At 46.6% G+C, this 16,672-nt stretch overlaps 3 protein-coding genes across 3 annotated transcripts in view; 1 reads left to right on the forward strand and 2 right to left on the reverse strand.

Annotated features, from left to right (window-relative positions):
* Positions 1 to 8,350, reverse strand: part of emb (exportin-1 emb) — a 44,828-nt gene extending 36,478 nt beyond the window's left edge. The window contains exons 1-4 of the mRNA XM_089560389.1: positions 8,291 to 8,350; positions 5,840 to 5,920; positions 2,398 to 2,519; positions 1,053 to 1,334 (exon numbers count right to left, since the gene is read on the reverse strand). Coding sequence (XP_089416515.1) covers positions 1,053 to 1,334; positions 2,398 to 2,519; positions 5,840 to 5,894 — 459 coding nt within the window. The 5' untranslated portion in view covers positions 5,895 to 5,920; positions 8,291 to 8,350. The remainder of the gene's footprint in view (positions 1 to 1,052; positions 1,335 to 2,397; positions 2,520 to 5,839; positions 5,921 to 8,290) is intronic.
* Positions 5,840 to 16,672, reverse strand: part of Mnn1 (menin 1) — a 51,613-nt gene continuing 40,780 nt past the window's right edge. Inside the window, exon 8 of the mRNA XM_089560393.1 lies at positions 5,840 to 5,920. Coding sequence (XP_089416519.1) covers positions 5,894 to 5,920 — 27 coding nt within the window. The 3' untranslated portion in view covers positions 5,840 to 5,893. The remainder of the gene's footprint in view (positions 5,921 to 16,672) is intronic.
* Svip (small VCP interacting protein) lies at positions 9,516 to 10,998 on the forward strand. The gene is made up of 3 exons (XM_089560394.1): positions 9,516 to 9,857; positions 9,989 to 10,153; positions 10,804 to 10,998. Exons 1-3 carry the CDS (start codon positions 9,792 to 9,794, stop codon positions 10,816 to 10,818), a joined length of 246 nt encoding a protein of 81 aa, XP_089416520.1. The 5' UTR covers positions 9,516 to 9,791; the 3' UTR covers positions 10,819 to 10,998.

Consider the following 16,672-nt stretch of genomic DNA (forward strand, 5'->3'; position numbering starts at 1 on the left):
AACTAGTTAAAAATTTTAACAGTTCTGTTAATGCCTTTGCTGCATGCACATAATCGGACGCGTTGACGCAGAACTGCTCCAAAATGGTAAAGGCTGACAGCGTTCTTTACGGTGCAACACGACAGCGGCTGAGCACCCATGCAAGTGACAGCATCACGTGCAAAAAGGCTTTACAGCAAAGTACACGTGACAAGCGGCGGTTTCGAAGCACCGGAAAAACGGCAGAACCACGCAGACAAGGACAAACGGACAACACAATCAGAAGCAAGGAAAATCCACCAAGGAAATTGGGAAGGAAGTAAACAGCGAAGCACCAATCAGCGCGCAAAACAGCGCTCATCTGGGCTTGGTTAGCAGGTGTCACTGCGAGCCAGTGCGAAGCTCAGATAAGTGAAATCGATACTATGCAGTCGGACTATTTTTCGGATAAAAGACCCTCCTATCACCATCACACCTGCCACTGCATGCACATAACTGCACCATGCAATTCAACTTTCAGGAGGCCTATTACAACAATCACTTGATGTTGCCAGTCATACCACAACATCGCTTCCCATTGACAGTCCATCGAATTAACAAGTGCAAGACCCGCAGCGCTGGAATCAGCGAGCGTTTGAAGTCATAGACTTTCATAAGCACTGGCCACGAACATAGGTTTGGTTTGGTTTATGGGGTTTAACGTCCCAAAGCAACTGAGGCTATGAGGGACACCGTAGTGGAGGGCTCCGGAAATTTCGACCACCTGGGGTTCTTTGACGTGCACTGACAACGCACAGCACACGGGCCTCTAGAATTTCTCCTCCAAAGAAATTCAACCGCCGCGGCCGGGATCGGACCCGCGTCTTTCGGGTCAGCAGCCGAGCACCCTAACCACTGAGCCACCGCGGCGGCCGGCCACGAACATACCAAAAAATTCGGGTAGATGTGTCCATTTAGTGTGCATCTACCCGGCCACGAACGTACCGGCAATTCGGGTAGATGCACACTAAATGGACACATCACAACGAAATCAAAAAGAGAGTGTGTGTGTGAGTGTGCATGCAAATCCGCACCTGGACGAGGATCATGTTGAGCTTGTTGAGGTAGACGCGCTCGCGCTCGATGCCCTCCGGGTCAGAGGACGTCTTGATGATGAGGCCCACAATGTACTTCTTGATGCCCTCGCACTGGTTGCGGGGCAGCACCCGCCACCGGGTCTTGATGACGTTCTCGAGGATCTGCAGCGCGTAGTACTTGGTCTGCTGGTTCTTGGAGAACTCGAGGATGGTGTCCACCCGCGTCCACGCCTCCGGGTGCTCCTTCAGGGTGGTCAGCACCTCCTGGGCCAACCGTTGCTGCAAGGAAAGGGGGAGAGAGAACCTCAGCCAAAGCAGCAGTCGGGTAAGGTGCAGCTGCTGGTAGGAGCGAACAGACAACGTCACAAACCTCCTAACCCTGCTTACTCATCGACTAGTGGAATCTGCAGGTATGACATCGGCACATCACGTGGGGGAGCCTTACTGGTACAGTCGCCCACCGACACTTATATAAATCTCGACTTTAGCGAAGGCGAGCCTCACCACCACTATCATCATCAGCAGCCCAACTACGCCCACTGCAGGACAAAAGCCCTCTCCCATATCCCTTCAATCAACTCTGTCCCATGTCAGCTATTGCCATAGCCCTCCGATCTTCACTTCATCTGTGTGCCCCCTGCAATTTAACTTTTCTTGGAACCCATCCTGGTACCATAACGGACGAATGGGGAGGAAAGGGCTACAAACGCTCTCGTAGTAGTTTTACCAAGAGCACCTTCACTAAGGATCCACCACAGCACTTCCCAGTGAAGTCCCAGGACTAAATTACAGCCTACCACAAGCACTTCAACATGCTGCCCTTTGGTATGCATACGCTTTCACTTCAGCCACTTTTAAACCCCAAGCTCTAGCACACCTCATGGTATCATCACAGAAACCTGGTCAGCTTGGCTCAACTCAGCCATCGTTGACAAGATGACAAGCAAATCCCTATTACCAAGTCAGGCTTTGAAGTTCCTGACAATGTCATTCTAGTCGCCAGAAGAAGGTTTGGTTTATGGGATTTAACGTCCCAAAGCAACTCAGGCTATGAGGGATGCCGTAGTGAAGGGCTCTGGAAATTTCAACCACCTGGGGTTCTTTAACATGCACTGACATCACATCAAAATTCGACCGCCGCAGCAGGGATCTAACCCGCATCTTTCGGGTCAGCAGTCGAGCGCCATAACCACTGAGCCACCGCTCACCTGCTTGCCCATCTAAGAAAGAAAGCTACAGAGACAGAGTGGGAAGTCTGACAGAACCTACGCAGCCAGCATGCCGCCCACCACTGAAACATACTCAGGCATCCCTCTGAGTGGGTGCAAGAGGGCATCCTTACCTGGGGACCTTCGCCAGTGTACATGCAGCAGACGACGCTGTCCAGCAGGTTGATGTCCAACTTCTGGGAGAAGTCGAGCAGGCGTGCCGCCTGCTCCGACAGCGCATTCATGCTGCCGTTCACTGCACGGGAAGAACGAGACCACACGGACCGTCAGCAACCATTATAGGTTGGCGAGCAAATGCAACCCCAAGACTAGTGCAGACAATGACACAATGCACACAGAGACCTGACCGCATTTTCTCCCCTTGCCTGTAATCATGCCCTACACGGCTGTGCAAGAGTCAGCGAGAAAATGCCTTCTGGACACTAGACTATAACTCCATCTCGGTAGTTCCCCGCTGCACTACCAAAGCTGCGATGAGTGCACAGGCAACGTTTTGGTGCTGCGGATTGTAGTGTCAGTATAAAATAAGCATATGCGCATATGGGGTAGCATTCTTTAAAATGCACATGAGCCAAACACTATTTCATATCGAGCCTGAATGTACGATCGCATTACATTCGCTATTTACAGACTTTAAAGTGCGCTACTCTTGTGTGCTATAAAACAGTGTCCAAAATGGCGGCGCCCTTCAATGCAGGACCCGTCGCCTCGGACTGAATTCGTCGCTGCTACTGCCGTTTTCAGTATGTTCACTGGCCATAACTGCAGCGCTGAGACTTTGTCTCACCTCGCCTATAGCAAAACATGTGAGCGATAAATTTGCTATATTTTTTATTTACAGTAACAATTCTGCTACTTGTAGTCCTAAAAAGAAGTGGTGGTTTTTGACAAAAATGCCGCCGGTTTTAACAACCAGATGGCATCACTAGGCTGAGCTTATCATTGCGTCTCAATTTGAATACGCTTAACTAAAAGTGCGCATGTGGCAAATGGCATAACGTCCCGCAATGCTACCGTTTGGCATAAGTAACCATGCTTGCGCTTATGGTAAGCTATTTATACTCCTTTCTAAGCATATCTGCGTATGCCTCAAGCAGACGACATGCAGATAACTAGGCATGGAGGAACACATCTAACGCGCCCTCCTAATCAGCTAAGGAGATCTCTGCCTTTGGTAATGCTGCAAGTTAGTTATGGGATGGAGTATAAACATGTCTTTGGGCAGTGGCTTAAAGGCTTGGGGGGATACCGGCTATACTTCACGTGGATTCTTTATGTCACACAGATGCTGACTCAAAAAGAATTACAGGAATCGATGCACAGAAACGGGATTTACCGTATTTTCCGGTGTATAAGACGCGGCTTTTTTTCGAAAATTTTGCTGGTGCGTCCTATACAAGGGTGCGTCTTATATGCGAATTTTTCATCTTTTTTTGCGCGTTCATCGATTACTCCAGTTCATGCTCAAGCTTTTTTCACCTAAAAAATATCACTACCAATAACGCGGTTGTAACACGGTTAATACTTCAATACCGGGACCGCCGTGCGCGACATTCTAGGTGATCTATATTATGAAACGGCGGGGATGACGACTTCCGGGATCACAAACGCGCGGTTGTTTCGGAGGCCCCAAGCAAAAGTAATGAGAAGCGCCAAAAGATGGTGACAATCGCGCTTCTCGCCATTGTCAAGACAAGCCGGCGTTCTTTTTTAGTCACCCTTTGCAACTTTTTTTTGCTCCGTGTACGTAGTGCATGTTTCAGCCGAGTTGCTTCCAGAAATGGGTGAACCTTTTGATAGCGCATCTGAAGATGAAGACTTCGAAGGTTTCAAGTAGAATAAAATGTTATGGACATATGGGGAGCTGTATCGTTTTTCCGTTCTTTTTTGCTAGAACGTGGACGAGTATGGCATGAGTGTTGCCTTTTTCGATCACTTAGCGTTGCTTAAGAATTGCTCACAGGTACGGTGCATTTCGCGATAGTCGCGCAAGCGTATTTAATTAAGCCTCACTGGCCTAACTGGGTAAACTGGGGTGCGTCTTATACACGGGTGCGTCTTATATACGAACTTTTCCAGTGACAGCTTGCATATATGGCAAGTGCGTCTTATACAAGGGTGCGTCTTATACACCGGAAAATACGGTATTCAATGAAGAAATTTAAAAACACAAGCAAACAAAACGCTGCCCTCAACTCGATTTTGGCGGGGCTTCCCACTCCTATTTCCCTCTCCCAATGACGGCACCTGGCGCAACCAATCAAAACAGCGAGCCAGAGCACGTCGCGGAAGTTTGCACTCCATGGTTGCCTGCTCTCTGTAATTCGTTCTTGCTGAGACTGGCAGCGTCGGTTCCATGCTGGAGCCCCTGGTGGTGTATTTTTATTTTACTTACTTTGCAGGGCTTTTATCTAAGACAAACAAGTTGTTTTTGTTGATATAATATAAAACGCAAACAGGTGACAAAATGTGTCTCTATTTATTCACACAATTTGCAGTATATTTACTGTTTTTCCAGTCATCAAGCTCGCGCCAGGTGATGTCATATCCGCTGCTAAAACCCGCCACTGCGTGGGGACACCATCAGAGCCATGAATTTGTTTTTGGGAGGACATTAAAATATTAAAAAAACGGAATATATGCGGTATTACCGACGCTAATAGCCCCATTGTAACTCACTGTATGCGATCAACAGGCAAAACAGTCTACTAAGATTGTGTTTCTGGGCCCCTTTAAACGCCACAGGACAGCTGACTTTGCAACCACAAAAAGCACAGAGAAACACAGTTGACTCCTATTTGAAATTATGCAAAGTTTGAATTAAGAGGAGCTTTTTTTTTTTTTTTTAGTACACTAGTACACTCGATTGGTTTTCTTCAATAAAAAAAAATAACCCCTCCACAAAGAAAACCTCTGCACATTCCTTGCAAACACTGTTTCTTTTGTATGTAACCTATTATTCACCTCATCTCCTTTACTCTTGTCTTCCAAATTTCAGATTAAAAGCATTTCTAGATATAAAGGCATCGCTGTCATCATTTCCGACAGTAAAAAGTTGGTTTATTGGTTTATTGGGGTTTAACGTCCCAAAGCAACTCAGGCTATGAGGAGCGCCGTAGTGCAGGGCTCCGGAAATTTCGACCACCTGGGGTTCTTTAACGTGCACTGACATCGCACAGTACACAGGCCTCTAGAATTTCACCTTCATTGAAATTCAGCCGCCGCGGCCGGGATCGAACCCGCGTCTTTCAGGTCAGCAGCCGAGTGCCGTAATTACTGAACCACCGCGGCGGCGCCGACAGTAAAAACTGAAATGATTCAGACTACATTTGGCATTTCCTACACCTCTCCTTTGCCTTGTGAAACAGCAACGAGACCCACTTTTGATAAGACTAAAATAACTTTCGCTGTCATCTTGGCCACCCTCTGAAGGGACTGAACCTTGCCCCCGAAGCACACTGTACCGGACACCAACACCAGATGAAGCCAGGCGTACAAAGACGTATACAATGCTAGCCACAGATGACCATTCTGACCACACCAAGTGTGCTTTACCTGGCGTCCCAAACGGTGTGAGGGGCTGCTTCATCCCATCAACTTGCACCGACATCAAAGAGAGATCAGTCTATTCTCCTCCTGAAAGCAAAAGAATTAAGAGCAGGGGTGTAAACGAGCTGTTTACAGAATCAGTCGTCAAACACCTTCAATGTAGTCACAAACAGAAAGAACCACCGGCTACAGTGCGCATACACAGACAATCACACCGCATCTGCACAGAAACATCCACATCTTACTTAACTGTACAGCGTGTATATACCCTCAATGGTGCGCACAGGCATGAGACACATCCACCTACAAGCAGCAATAAGCTGCACGCCTACAAAGTGGCAAAGCAAGCAAGGAGTAAAGGATACCATCCCCCCTATTAAGGCATCTGGCTGAATTTTTGCAGTTCCCTTTTATTTTGAGCCTGTCGGCAGAAAAAAATTATTCAGGAAGTGATGCATACAACGGAGCTTTGGAGGATTTCTCCTCAGAAAGGCTGGTTGTAAAATCAGAACAGCCGTCAGGATTAGCCGGTACGGAAGTACGACCAATCGCCAGTCAACTAGAAGTTCCTATAGCAAAATGCAAAACACTTTCCACTCCTTTCACCTGCAGTGGTATTTTAATAAGGCCTAAAACCAACTGCAGTTAGCATAATGTCCAGATGTTAAACTGCGCCTTTTTTTTTAGGTTTCATGAAACTCTCGACAGTTTCATTCGACTTTCGATAAAGTAGAAACCTGACAGGGAGAGAAAAAACAGTTTTTCCAAACTCCAGATACGGCATACATCGATTTCCACACTGCAGTAAAGCTACCACCGCAGACTTCCAAGAATCATTGCAACTTGTTTTATCAGCCGCCAGCCTCACATATGCACTCAATTCAATTGCCCAATCCCTTCAAACTACTTTTCCAGTACCATGTACACGTTCATGCACCAGAATGGTGGTTTCATGAAATAAAAACGCAAAAACAAATAAACCCAGGAAAGCTTTCCCCGAATTCGAAAGTACATTCATAAAGGTGACGTGCTAAAACTACGACGCTGGTGAGTTTGTTACTGTAAACACCACGGTACCACCACCTCGTGGTACCGGCGCAAGACAAAAGACTCGCGGAAGGAATGGCAAAAACAAACAACAATGATCTAAATACGCAAATCCCAAACCAACTGTCGCACCAGGCAGAAAATCTACAGGAGCAAAGTCAGATGACAAGGCAATACGCGAGGTTAAGCACTTTAGGCCGTTGATACAAAGCGCTTTTGTCTTTGTTTCCTTCACGTCGCTGTGTTTACGCGTTAGCTTAGCCAGCGCTCTGGAAGTCGCTGACTGCATTCGCCGTTTCGCGATACGCAAATGAAGAAGCAAAGTCGTCTTGCAGCCACGATTCATTGTTTCGCGCGACCCGAACAGCCAGGAAAATGAATGGAAGCCAGACGAGGGGGGGGAACTCGACGAAACTCGACGCGCACCCGATTCAAAGCCGCCCGCGTATCGCTCGTCGTATGGTGCGAGGTGATGGTTAGCTTCAGTGCTGTAACACACACAACGCTGGTTGTTCCGTCAGTATTACGTAAGTGAAAGCGCTCTATGATCGTGCGGCGCGGGGATTATGCAAGCACCACCGTAGCTCGCCGGACCGCAGAGCTAACTGCACGCCGCGGCCAACGGTAAACCAGTAGTAACGAACGCGGCGCGCACACCACGACCTTTCTCGCTTCTCGCCCTTATTTTTTTTTTTTTCTTACGGACGATTTTGTCATTCCGACCCACGAAGCGGACACCGGATCATCTCGCTACGAGATCTCGCGCGAATATCCGAGTCGGACTAGCACACAGCCGCTGTGTGAACAGGTTCAATGCGGACAAAAGCGTGCAGGCGTGCTCTGAAGTAGTTTGCCGGCGACTTCCCAAAGCTCATTCAGGGTCGCTAGACTCTTCTCACACAACCCACAACAGCACCTACGCAAGTGAACAACGGTCAACGACTCGGTGGGATCTGGCAGCGACAAAATGCTCCCGCGACTCCCGAAGCGATGGGTCGGCAGCAAGTCGCCGCAGTGGCAGTAACGTTCCCTTTTAGCGTGGTCGCGGACGAGACAGATGAACGCTCGCTGTCCAAAGAGAGGCGATCAGCAAGGGTCGGACTAGACCATATCCACAGGCTTTCGGAAACTTCACGGCCGCCTCGGCGAAATAAAGGAACCACTCTGGGGCTAACCGTCGCTTTCAAAAAAGCGGGAACCCGCTCAGGCGCTCCACGTTTTCAGCGCGCCGGGCACCGAATTTTACGGTCGGAGCGAACATAAAATGATCGTTATCGATGAATTCGAATGTCTAGCATCGCCCAGCAGCACTCAGAGGTGTCACAACGCTCAAGCAGCTTTCGCTACATGCCACGCTGAATCGCGGCTGGCTTCGACACGCTCCGAACAGCACAAAACCGACCGACTTACGTTTTCCTTTCAGCGTCGCGTGAAGCACCCCGTAAAAAATTATCTCACGCACACTAATACGTCCAGGACACAGGTCCAGCCTCACACAAGAAGACACAACACTTTTTTTTCGCACGACGTTGCGCTGCTTCGCAAGCACACACTCGCTGTATTCCTCACACTGTAGACCAACCAACCACGCACAATTATTGTACCTCCCCTAACCGGTTGGAACTGGTTCCACGCTCGCCGCGCTCGGCAATCTTCGGCTCCGAACCGATGTACACAAAGCAGTTTTTGGCTCACCGCGCGCTCTAAAGTAATAAAATAATAATCTCGGAATTGTTTTACTAATTTACGAATAAAAATCGACTCCGGTAACGTGTCAGGTTGCGTTTTCGCTGAGAATCGGTACCATAGGAAAATTCCGTCGTCCGCTGCGGCGCTAGGACTTGCGGCGAAGCTGCCATGCCACGCTTGCGTTGGGACGTGATCTGCCGCGAACGATTGAATTTTTTGCGACCATAAATCGCTAATTTCGGCTTTTCCAGCCCCCATGCCGCACGAATACACGCACTGATACCCCCTCTTCGGCGCCTAATCAGCGCGCGAAGCGATCGTTCGCGACTGGATTTGGCGAGTTTGTTATCGTCGGCGGGAACCGGAGACTTGTTTCCCGTGGAAAATTTCCTCATTGTCACCCGAAGCACTGTAGTTCCGACGCGTTTGGGCTCATTTCGCTCAGATGCCATCGTAAAAAACGCCCCGATGCATGTTAGCCACGCGGCACTAGATTATAGTGCTTTGGTTGATCGCAAACAAGTAGCAATAGCTAAACTTAATAGCATTTTTGTCCGTTAGAACTGCTAAGTACATTAGTATGAGACAGTTTTATAGTTAAGCGGTTGCGTAGAAGTGCAATCTGCGGGGACGCAATTTAGTACGCCTAACGTTCAAATACTGCCGCGCCAAGCTAAAGCGAACACAAAACAGCAAGAAGTGTCAATGCTAACATGGACATCGCTTCCATATAAGGCAACGAGCACACCTCTTGTGATGAGCGCATTCGTTTCGGCTTCGCGGTAGCTCCGCTCGGCGTCCAAAAGTTTTATTGTTACGCCAGAAGCCGTGTATTTTCGGAAGAATGTTACGCGGAACAACTTTCCTTTATTTAGCCGGGGACAGCGCCACGGCCTACGCCGCCGCTAGATCAAAAAAAAAAACTGAATAAACAAAAAGTGCGCCGCCGATGCGTCATGCGCATTTGCGCCGCGCGAATCAACAAAAAAAATTGAGCACGCCGCGCGACGCGACGCGCACTACGTAATCCTCACTGCGCATGCGTGCATGCATTGTGGCCAGATGTTGACGCGCGAATCGCGCTCGGTCTGGGCGCACGCTAGAAGCGATCAAAATATGCTCGGGCAACACTGTACACTCAGCTGTCTCGTCGTCGGCGACTTGTTTACATGCGCAATACGGCAGAGGAAAAAGTCTGCCGGTCTGCATAAAAAAAGCGGTCATGGGGATTTGTTTGAGCTGCTTCAAAGCTTCCAGTGCCGACATAACTCCGCCTTCGGTAGACGTGGTACGGCCGGCCTTATTTTTTTCAGTCTGAGGCTGTGTTCGCCGGCTGTAGGATCGCTCTACTTTATAGCCGGATGTTGTGCATTTCTCCGTTCCATGGTAATCGTTGCGGGCCGTTACTATTATTCGCAGACCGTGAAGCGGCAACAGATGGCCGAGGCCGCCGAGCGCAGAATTCAGCAGCAAGAGAACAGAGGGATCAAGGATCTTGGCAAAGTGAAGAGGCTCCAGCAAAAACGTGACGAATTGGACAAGGAATTAGCCGCTGCCGGTCCGCAACCAGAGGGTAATCTGCGGGTATGTACTACGCCCTCCCTCCTAATCCGGGATGGCGTTCCGCGACCAGATGCGACTAATCCCGCTGTATCTGCGTATTATTATGCGCGAAGTCGCGCTGAGAGGGTGTGAAAGCATGACTCTCGACGACCGAGTGCTGTGAAAATTTTAAATACGCCTCTGTCTTAAAGCGAAAGAAAAACTGCAATTTGTGACGTAAGTCTGTCTCACAAACAATTCAATAAAGAAGGAAATGAACGCCAGTCAAGTTCGGCTGTGGTTCATTTCCTTCATTAGTATTCATCCCCAACCAAACAGACATCTGTCTAATGTTTTCTTTTGAGAATTTAGTTTCACTCGCGCGTATTAAAATGGCACTTATTACTTCAAAAAATCCGGTTACAGTCCACTAGAAATGAACAATGCGCTATGTCACCCGTAGGCATCGTTGTAGCCAAATTGCAGTTTTAATGAAAGCCTCGATTTAACGAATTATTTTACCATGCTCTTGAACCTTTATTACACAACGTCTAGATGTAACAGCAACATCATTTCACTTGCATGCGGTCGTCAGCAGTGGCTGCCGACAGCACTTGTTTAATGCAAATAGACAAGGTGGCTTCAAATACTGACCAGACAATGTTTTATTTTTTCCCACTTTTTTTTTCCAGTGGCAAGTCCAATGAACGTGCGGCATCGAACTTATCCACATGTACAAAGAAAAAAAAAATGTTGTGCTACTTCAGGATAACAAAGGGTAAAAATGTTTTGGGGGTGTTGTTGTGCCAGTGTTGTATATAAGGTCTGTGTATAAAAGCCAAATTATATTAATAAATATTCACTGTACAAAGGAAAAAAAACTCTGCAGTTCTTTTCGGCACTGTGTAAAAGGGGGCCAATAGTGATAAAACTACTAACTTCAAGAGTTATCCTGCAAACAAGAGAACAACACTAAAGTGGAATCAATGTGACTCCCTGTCTTTGCACGTGAGGCATGCACACATGAATATAATGACACTTGGGAATGGTGAATTAAGGTATACTGACTACCCACATGATTATGTACAAAAGAAATGGACATCAGGTGCACATTCACTGAGAAAACAATAAAATGGACACCATGTGCCTCCAAGAGTGGACAAAAACACACTTTGTCAACATTTGGTCTGTTTGCTGTTTGCGAAGCATCAAAAGGAAACTGGAGAAAACAAACTTCAAAACACTTGCCGAGGCATTCACGGCAGTCTCTTTTCAATATCAGTTGCGAGGCCCTTCGGACTTGGAGAGTTTAGACCATGCCAGCTGCAGAATTCCATTCTACACAGGTGCGAGTAGCCCGGTGCGTTTGCCCAGTAGTACGCTATTCTGACACCAGTGCTCAGTACGTAGTTGCGTTCAGAGGTGGCGCAACAATCTGTAAACTCTAACTGTTGAGTCAATAGGCAAGTTGTTTTTTTAACACTTGGTATTTATATAGAGTTCCACAAATGGCATGATCTAAGAGCCTCATTTCCATCAACATGTATGTGACAAGAAATGCAAATAATGCAGGGAGATCACTTCGTTCTTTCCAAAAAAAATTTTAAAAATGTGTTTAGCAGTCCGCCAAAACGGCAAAAACAGTCTGTGTGAAGCAGGTTTCACAGCCAACTTCAAGATGACACTGAGTAGAACAGACAATCAGTCAAGGCATCGGAAACAACCCGCACTCAGCTGGAAATCTCATCGGGAGCCAACACAAGATTGCCAGAAGGAAATGAGTATTCCAACAGCTTTTCCGCAAATAACTACACCAGCCTTGTGTGCAACGTGCAGGTGGCATCATTTGATGCAGAGGTAATCACGATTCAACCAAAAAAGAAAGAAACTCTGTAAAGAGTGAATACAAGAAAAGACTGTTTAATACGTTTCCCGATGCCCGTTAGAATCCACTACAGTCCCAGCAAATGCTCTTAAAAAGGCGCGCTCCCATCAAACGCTGCATTAAATGCAAGACCGGCCTCATGTGAATGAAAAACTGACCCATGCCCTGAGGAGCCGGGCAGACAATGGACCGTGTGTGCACACGAGATAAACATTGGGCTGATACTTGGATTCGGTATATCAACACTGGATAGAGAGATAGTCATACTACAATGCTGTAGGAGAGTGTGTATGGAAGGGGAAAAAAAACAGACAACGAAGACACCGGCAAACCGGCTCACTACTACTCTATTTACAACCGCGTTTCTCTTCGTGCACTAGAAAACAAATAATAAAGTTTCTTACAGATCGAAACGGGGGTAAAAACATCACAGTCTCTCTCCTCTCTCTTTCTACAGTTTGGAACTGACCTTGAAAAGTAGGATCAGGGATGGGAAGGGGGGTTGAGGGGGATGTCGAAAAAGGCCGTAAAGAAAAAAGTGCACTCGGCCTCGGAAAGAATCTTGTGTGCGGCTTGTAGACTTGCATAGCTTCTGACACATGAGACGCACACACTGAAAACGAAAAACACTATGCTCAAGCCAGCAACACCCTTATAGACCTCCAGCGTCCTCTCCGCACACGAGAGCGGACAATACGTGATGGGGGCAACGAAGAAAACGCTGACTGACCCGCAGATCACTTAGCACGACAAAAACAAGTCGGCACCCTTTCTGTCTTTTCTTTTTTTTTTTTGGTCGTGAGAAAACGGTGACGAGCACAGCATGAAGCTATCTCACTTTTCTGACCTGCCTCAACCCAAGAAAAGCTGCTGTGTCTTAAGCCTGTCTTGCAACCAGCTACAGCAACCATATCCCCGCCAACTTCCTAGTCCCATCTGCCCGCATGACAAAAAGAAAACGCAGCATAAAAAAAAAACAAGACAATGATACGGCGAGTTACGCAATGATGCTCTTTTTGAAAGCCAAGCTCAATCACCTAAAGGCTTGCGTAATATAGAAAAACAAAATAAGGAACTACCCTGATGCTTTTCAATATGGCAGAACCGAATTATCTTCAAATCAGGTAAGCAAACGGACTGAGTAAGTCATTTTCCATCATAGGGTTATGGCACTCTATTTTGTGTGCATATTGCAAAGTTCTTCTTTTTTTTCATACTGTTTATCTTTGAAACAAGGCAAAGACATTAAGAAAAAATGTTTGCATGACAAAGCAGATAGGAGCTACTGAAAGGGCTAAATTCGAACTGTGCTCTTGAATGCGGTGAAATTCACTGTAGCATTTCCATAGCAAAACGAACGCACGTCTTCATCATTAAACAGCAACACCACCCATCTCTAAGCGATGCTTAGCGCAGTGAGTAAAACGCAGCACTTCGCTTCAATCAGAAAGGTAACAGTAATTCCTTCACTGCTCTGTTCAGCGTGCATGGTCACAATCCTCGCAAATCAACATGCCAACGGCTTATTCTCGCGTGCCTGTACATACACAGCCGTTTCACTTGCACTGTGTGATTAGCAACACAACATGCAGACCCAATGAAACCCGCATATAGCAGCGCACTTGGCTATACAAAACTTAGCAAGAGGCCGGTCTCCCCAACAAAAGAACAGCGAGAGCAAAAATGTACAAGCTTACTAAACATTCAACAAACAACCTACAACTCTAGCATGCTATGTACAGTGGTACTTTGGTGGCTAAGGCCCTGCCAAGATAGCCGTCACTCCCCTGCACGAGCAGAGGCCTTTGCAAAACAGAGTCGCTCTTTGCCGTCCAAAATAGCCAGCACAGTTGCCTTCACTCAAGCGGAACCCTAGGCGGATCTCTAAGCGGAACTCTAAACAGAACCCCAAGCGGAACCCCAAGCGGAACCCTAAGCGGAACCCTAAGCGGAACCCTAAGCGGAACAAATTTGCTACTGCCACCTGCAATTTGCTTGTCAAAGTAAAGTTGGTGCCAAAATGTCTTCCTCTTTGAATTGCGCAACGACGCTTCGGGCTGAAGAAAAAAAACTGCTCATCAGATGTCTCACTGTCTCTAAGTATCAATAATCAAAGTTGTTCTGTTAAAGAGCGATTCACTTCAACACACCTTCTGAACTTGCACCGACTAACCAAAACAGGTGCGTCACCTCACTTGAGTTGCAAAACAGAGAAGAACTTAACCAGTACATGTTTCCATCCGAGTAAAGACAGCAGCACTGGCTCAAAAACAATTACCAACCGGGCAGGACCAAACGAAACGCGAACACCGCCTATCAAAATGAAGACAGGTGCATAATACGCTTCCACTTAACTCTGCGCCATCATTTCTTGCATCGCACATATAGGAGCCCGCAAACTCTACAATCACAGTGGCATCAAACACTGCCTCAACAACAGACCGTTCCACTTTTCATCTCAGAATAGACTCTCCACCGTCCACAACAACAATACTCCTCTCAACAACGTCTCAATCCTGTGGCGAATGGGAGTCCAACAATCGGCACGCATGCTCAATGCCATCAATAAAGCTACTCATCCTCAACGGCAACAGCTCTGGTCGGTCAGTCACGTATGGGGTGGTACCTTCCAGAAACTGTTTCATAAAGTTCAGCAAACCTCAACCCGAATGCAAATGGCACGTGTTCGCCAGTTTTCTGCGGCTGATCACAGAGAATCTAATGGATTCTTTCATGCAATTTGAACTGCTGACTTTGCAGCGGTCAATGACATCTCAAAGTGCACCTCGATGGTTGACGCGAAATCAATCTTTGCAATCATCAGGAACGAACGCAAACCCATGCCAAAACATAAAACACCTGGTTAACACCGGAAGGCCCACAGAAGTTCTGAATGCACACTCGTAACACGGCATAGCAATGTCTAAGTTGCATGGTCGTGACCTTAATTCAGGCACATTCAAAAGGGCCTTTCACAGACTGTCTATGTCCAATGTTTATTCATTAACACACCTCTCATTAAATCCATGCAGCAAAGTAAAAGCATAAGGCTGTGGCTCATCAAATAGGTATGATGTGTTTAACTGCCACACATTTCACTGAATAGATTGTGCATTCTTTTCTTCTTTTTTTTTCTCTTTTCCTCGGAAGCCCTAGCCCTTGCAACTTCAACCCATCTAGCTACAGACATATAGATGGTACAACACAATGTTGTAAAATGATCTTGCTGGTTAACTGCTGCTATCATGCAAAAAAGCATGCATGTCGCATAAATGTCTCAGCTTTAACAGCGCTGCGCATTACTTGTGCGATAACGACCAACAACACAATAGTTTGGTATTGTGGACTTCTTTTTCACATTTCTGTAGCATAATGAAATATAGTAATGCTAAGCAGAGTATTATTGCATATGAAGCAAGACGCTGTATCATGGCATGTTCTATAACAACAAAAAATTCCACTACAATGTAAATCTGTTGTTTTGTGGACACTATTTCATATATATATTAAGAAATTTGAACACTTCCAGCTCCCCCCCTCCTTTCTGTTTTTTTTTAACGCCTCATAGTATTTAGGAACACCAAAGAATATGACTGAAGGTTAACATGTTACAAGCTTAAATAACAGAACTCACTCTTCCGAAAGTGCCACAAAGTCATCAACAAAGGTGTTATTACGCCTGCACACAGCTCAGTCATACCTATAACCTGCCAAAACCTGAGGACAGAATTGCAAACTAAACAGTTTCAATGCAAACTGCCTCCAAAAAGGTGACCGTCTCTTATTACGAGATGTTGTGTCCTTTGCCAGCAATACTAAACTAGTAGGGATAACCGATTTCAAATGCCGAGTCCCGTGGCCTGTGTGATTTTTTTGTTTGCTACGTCCTTTTCTCTATTTCTTGCATTTTATCACGTCTTAAGCACTTATACTTTGTTGCAGTTTAAGACAGGGCGCATATCTCTTCTAGCGAGTGAAAACAAAGAATGAAGATCCTCGAGCAAACGTCAAACTGACAGGATTAATACACGCATAATGTCATGGAACTACAAAACAAGGACCCGCAAAAGCCCGCCTTTTTTCTGTTCACCGTTGCAACAGCAGACATGGAAGGAAGTTATTCGCTTTGAATGCAAGTAAAATACAGCTGTTAAACTGACAACCGTGTCCTAATGTCGGTTTACGACAGTCAATACGCGAGGAATGCCCAAGGCTACCTTCTAAGCAGATTTTCAAGTACTCCGTGTCTCAACTCTCCAAATGTCTATCAATTGCCCAAAATGCCCCCCCCCCCCCCCCCCCCCCAGGAGTGAAATGCAAATAAAAAAGCTGCGCTCACAGGAGTACACTTTTTTTAGTACCTCAAAACCGTGTCATAACCTAAAGCGCTCATTATTAAACACCGAGGAAAAATTTTAAGCTGACCTATATTGGCTAATTACCGCATTCTAACAAAAAGGAAGCTACTTTAGCTCACAACGGAGCTTTTACAAGCAAGAAAAGGACAAAAAATAAAACGCGTGTATCACCACTATCAGTCACTTTCACAAGCAAAATGCAATGCCGCCAACATTCGTTTGTATGCCCACCTCCAAGGCTAGACCACACCACTGTCCGTTTCCAGCCAGAGATCACCGAGTCCGTAATAGTCTCAACGTAATATAACTGATTTTAAA

This window comes from Amblyomma mixtum, chromosome 9 (genome assembly GCF_055824585.1).
Source record: "Amblyomma mixtum isolate Tamu chromosome 9, ASM5582458v1, whole genome shotgun sequence".
Classification (NCBI taxonomy): Eukaryota; Metazoa; Arthropoda; class Arachnida; order Ixodida; family Ixodidae; genus Amblyomma; species Amblyomma mixtum.

What these genes read in the sequence shown, in the direction of transcription:
- Svip (XM_089560394.1), top strand. Translation starts at nt 9,792, where the DNA reads ATGGGGATTTGTTTGAGCTGCTTCAAAGCTTCCAGTGCCGACATAACT. An exon ending in CTCCGCCTTCGGTAGACGTG is followed by an intron (nt 9,858 to 9,988) that starts GTACGGCCGGCC and finishes TATTATTCGCAG; the next exon opens with ACCGTGAAGCGGCAACAGAT.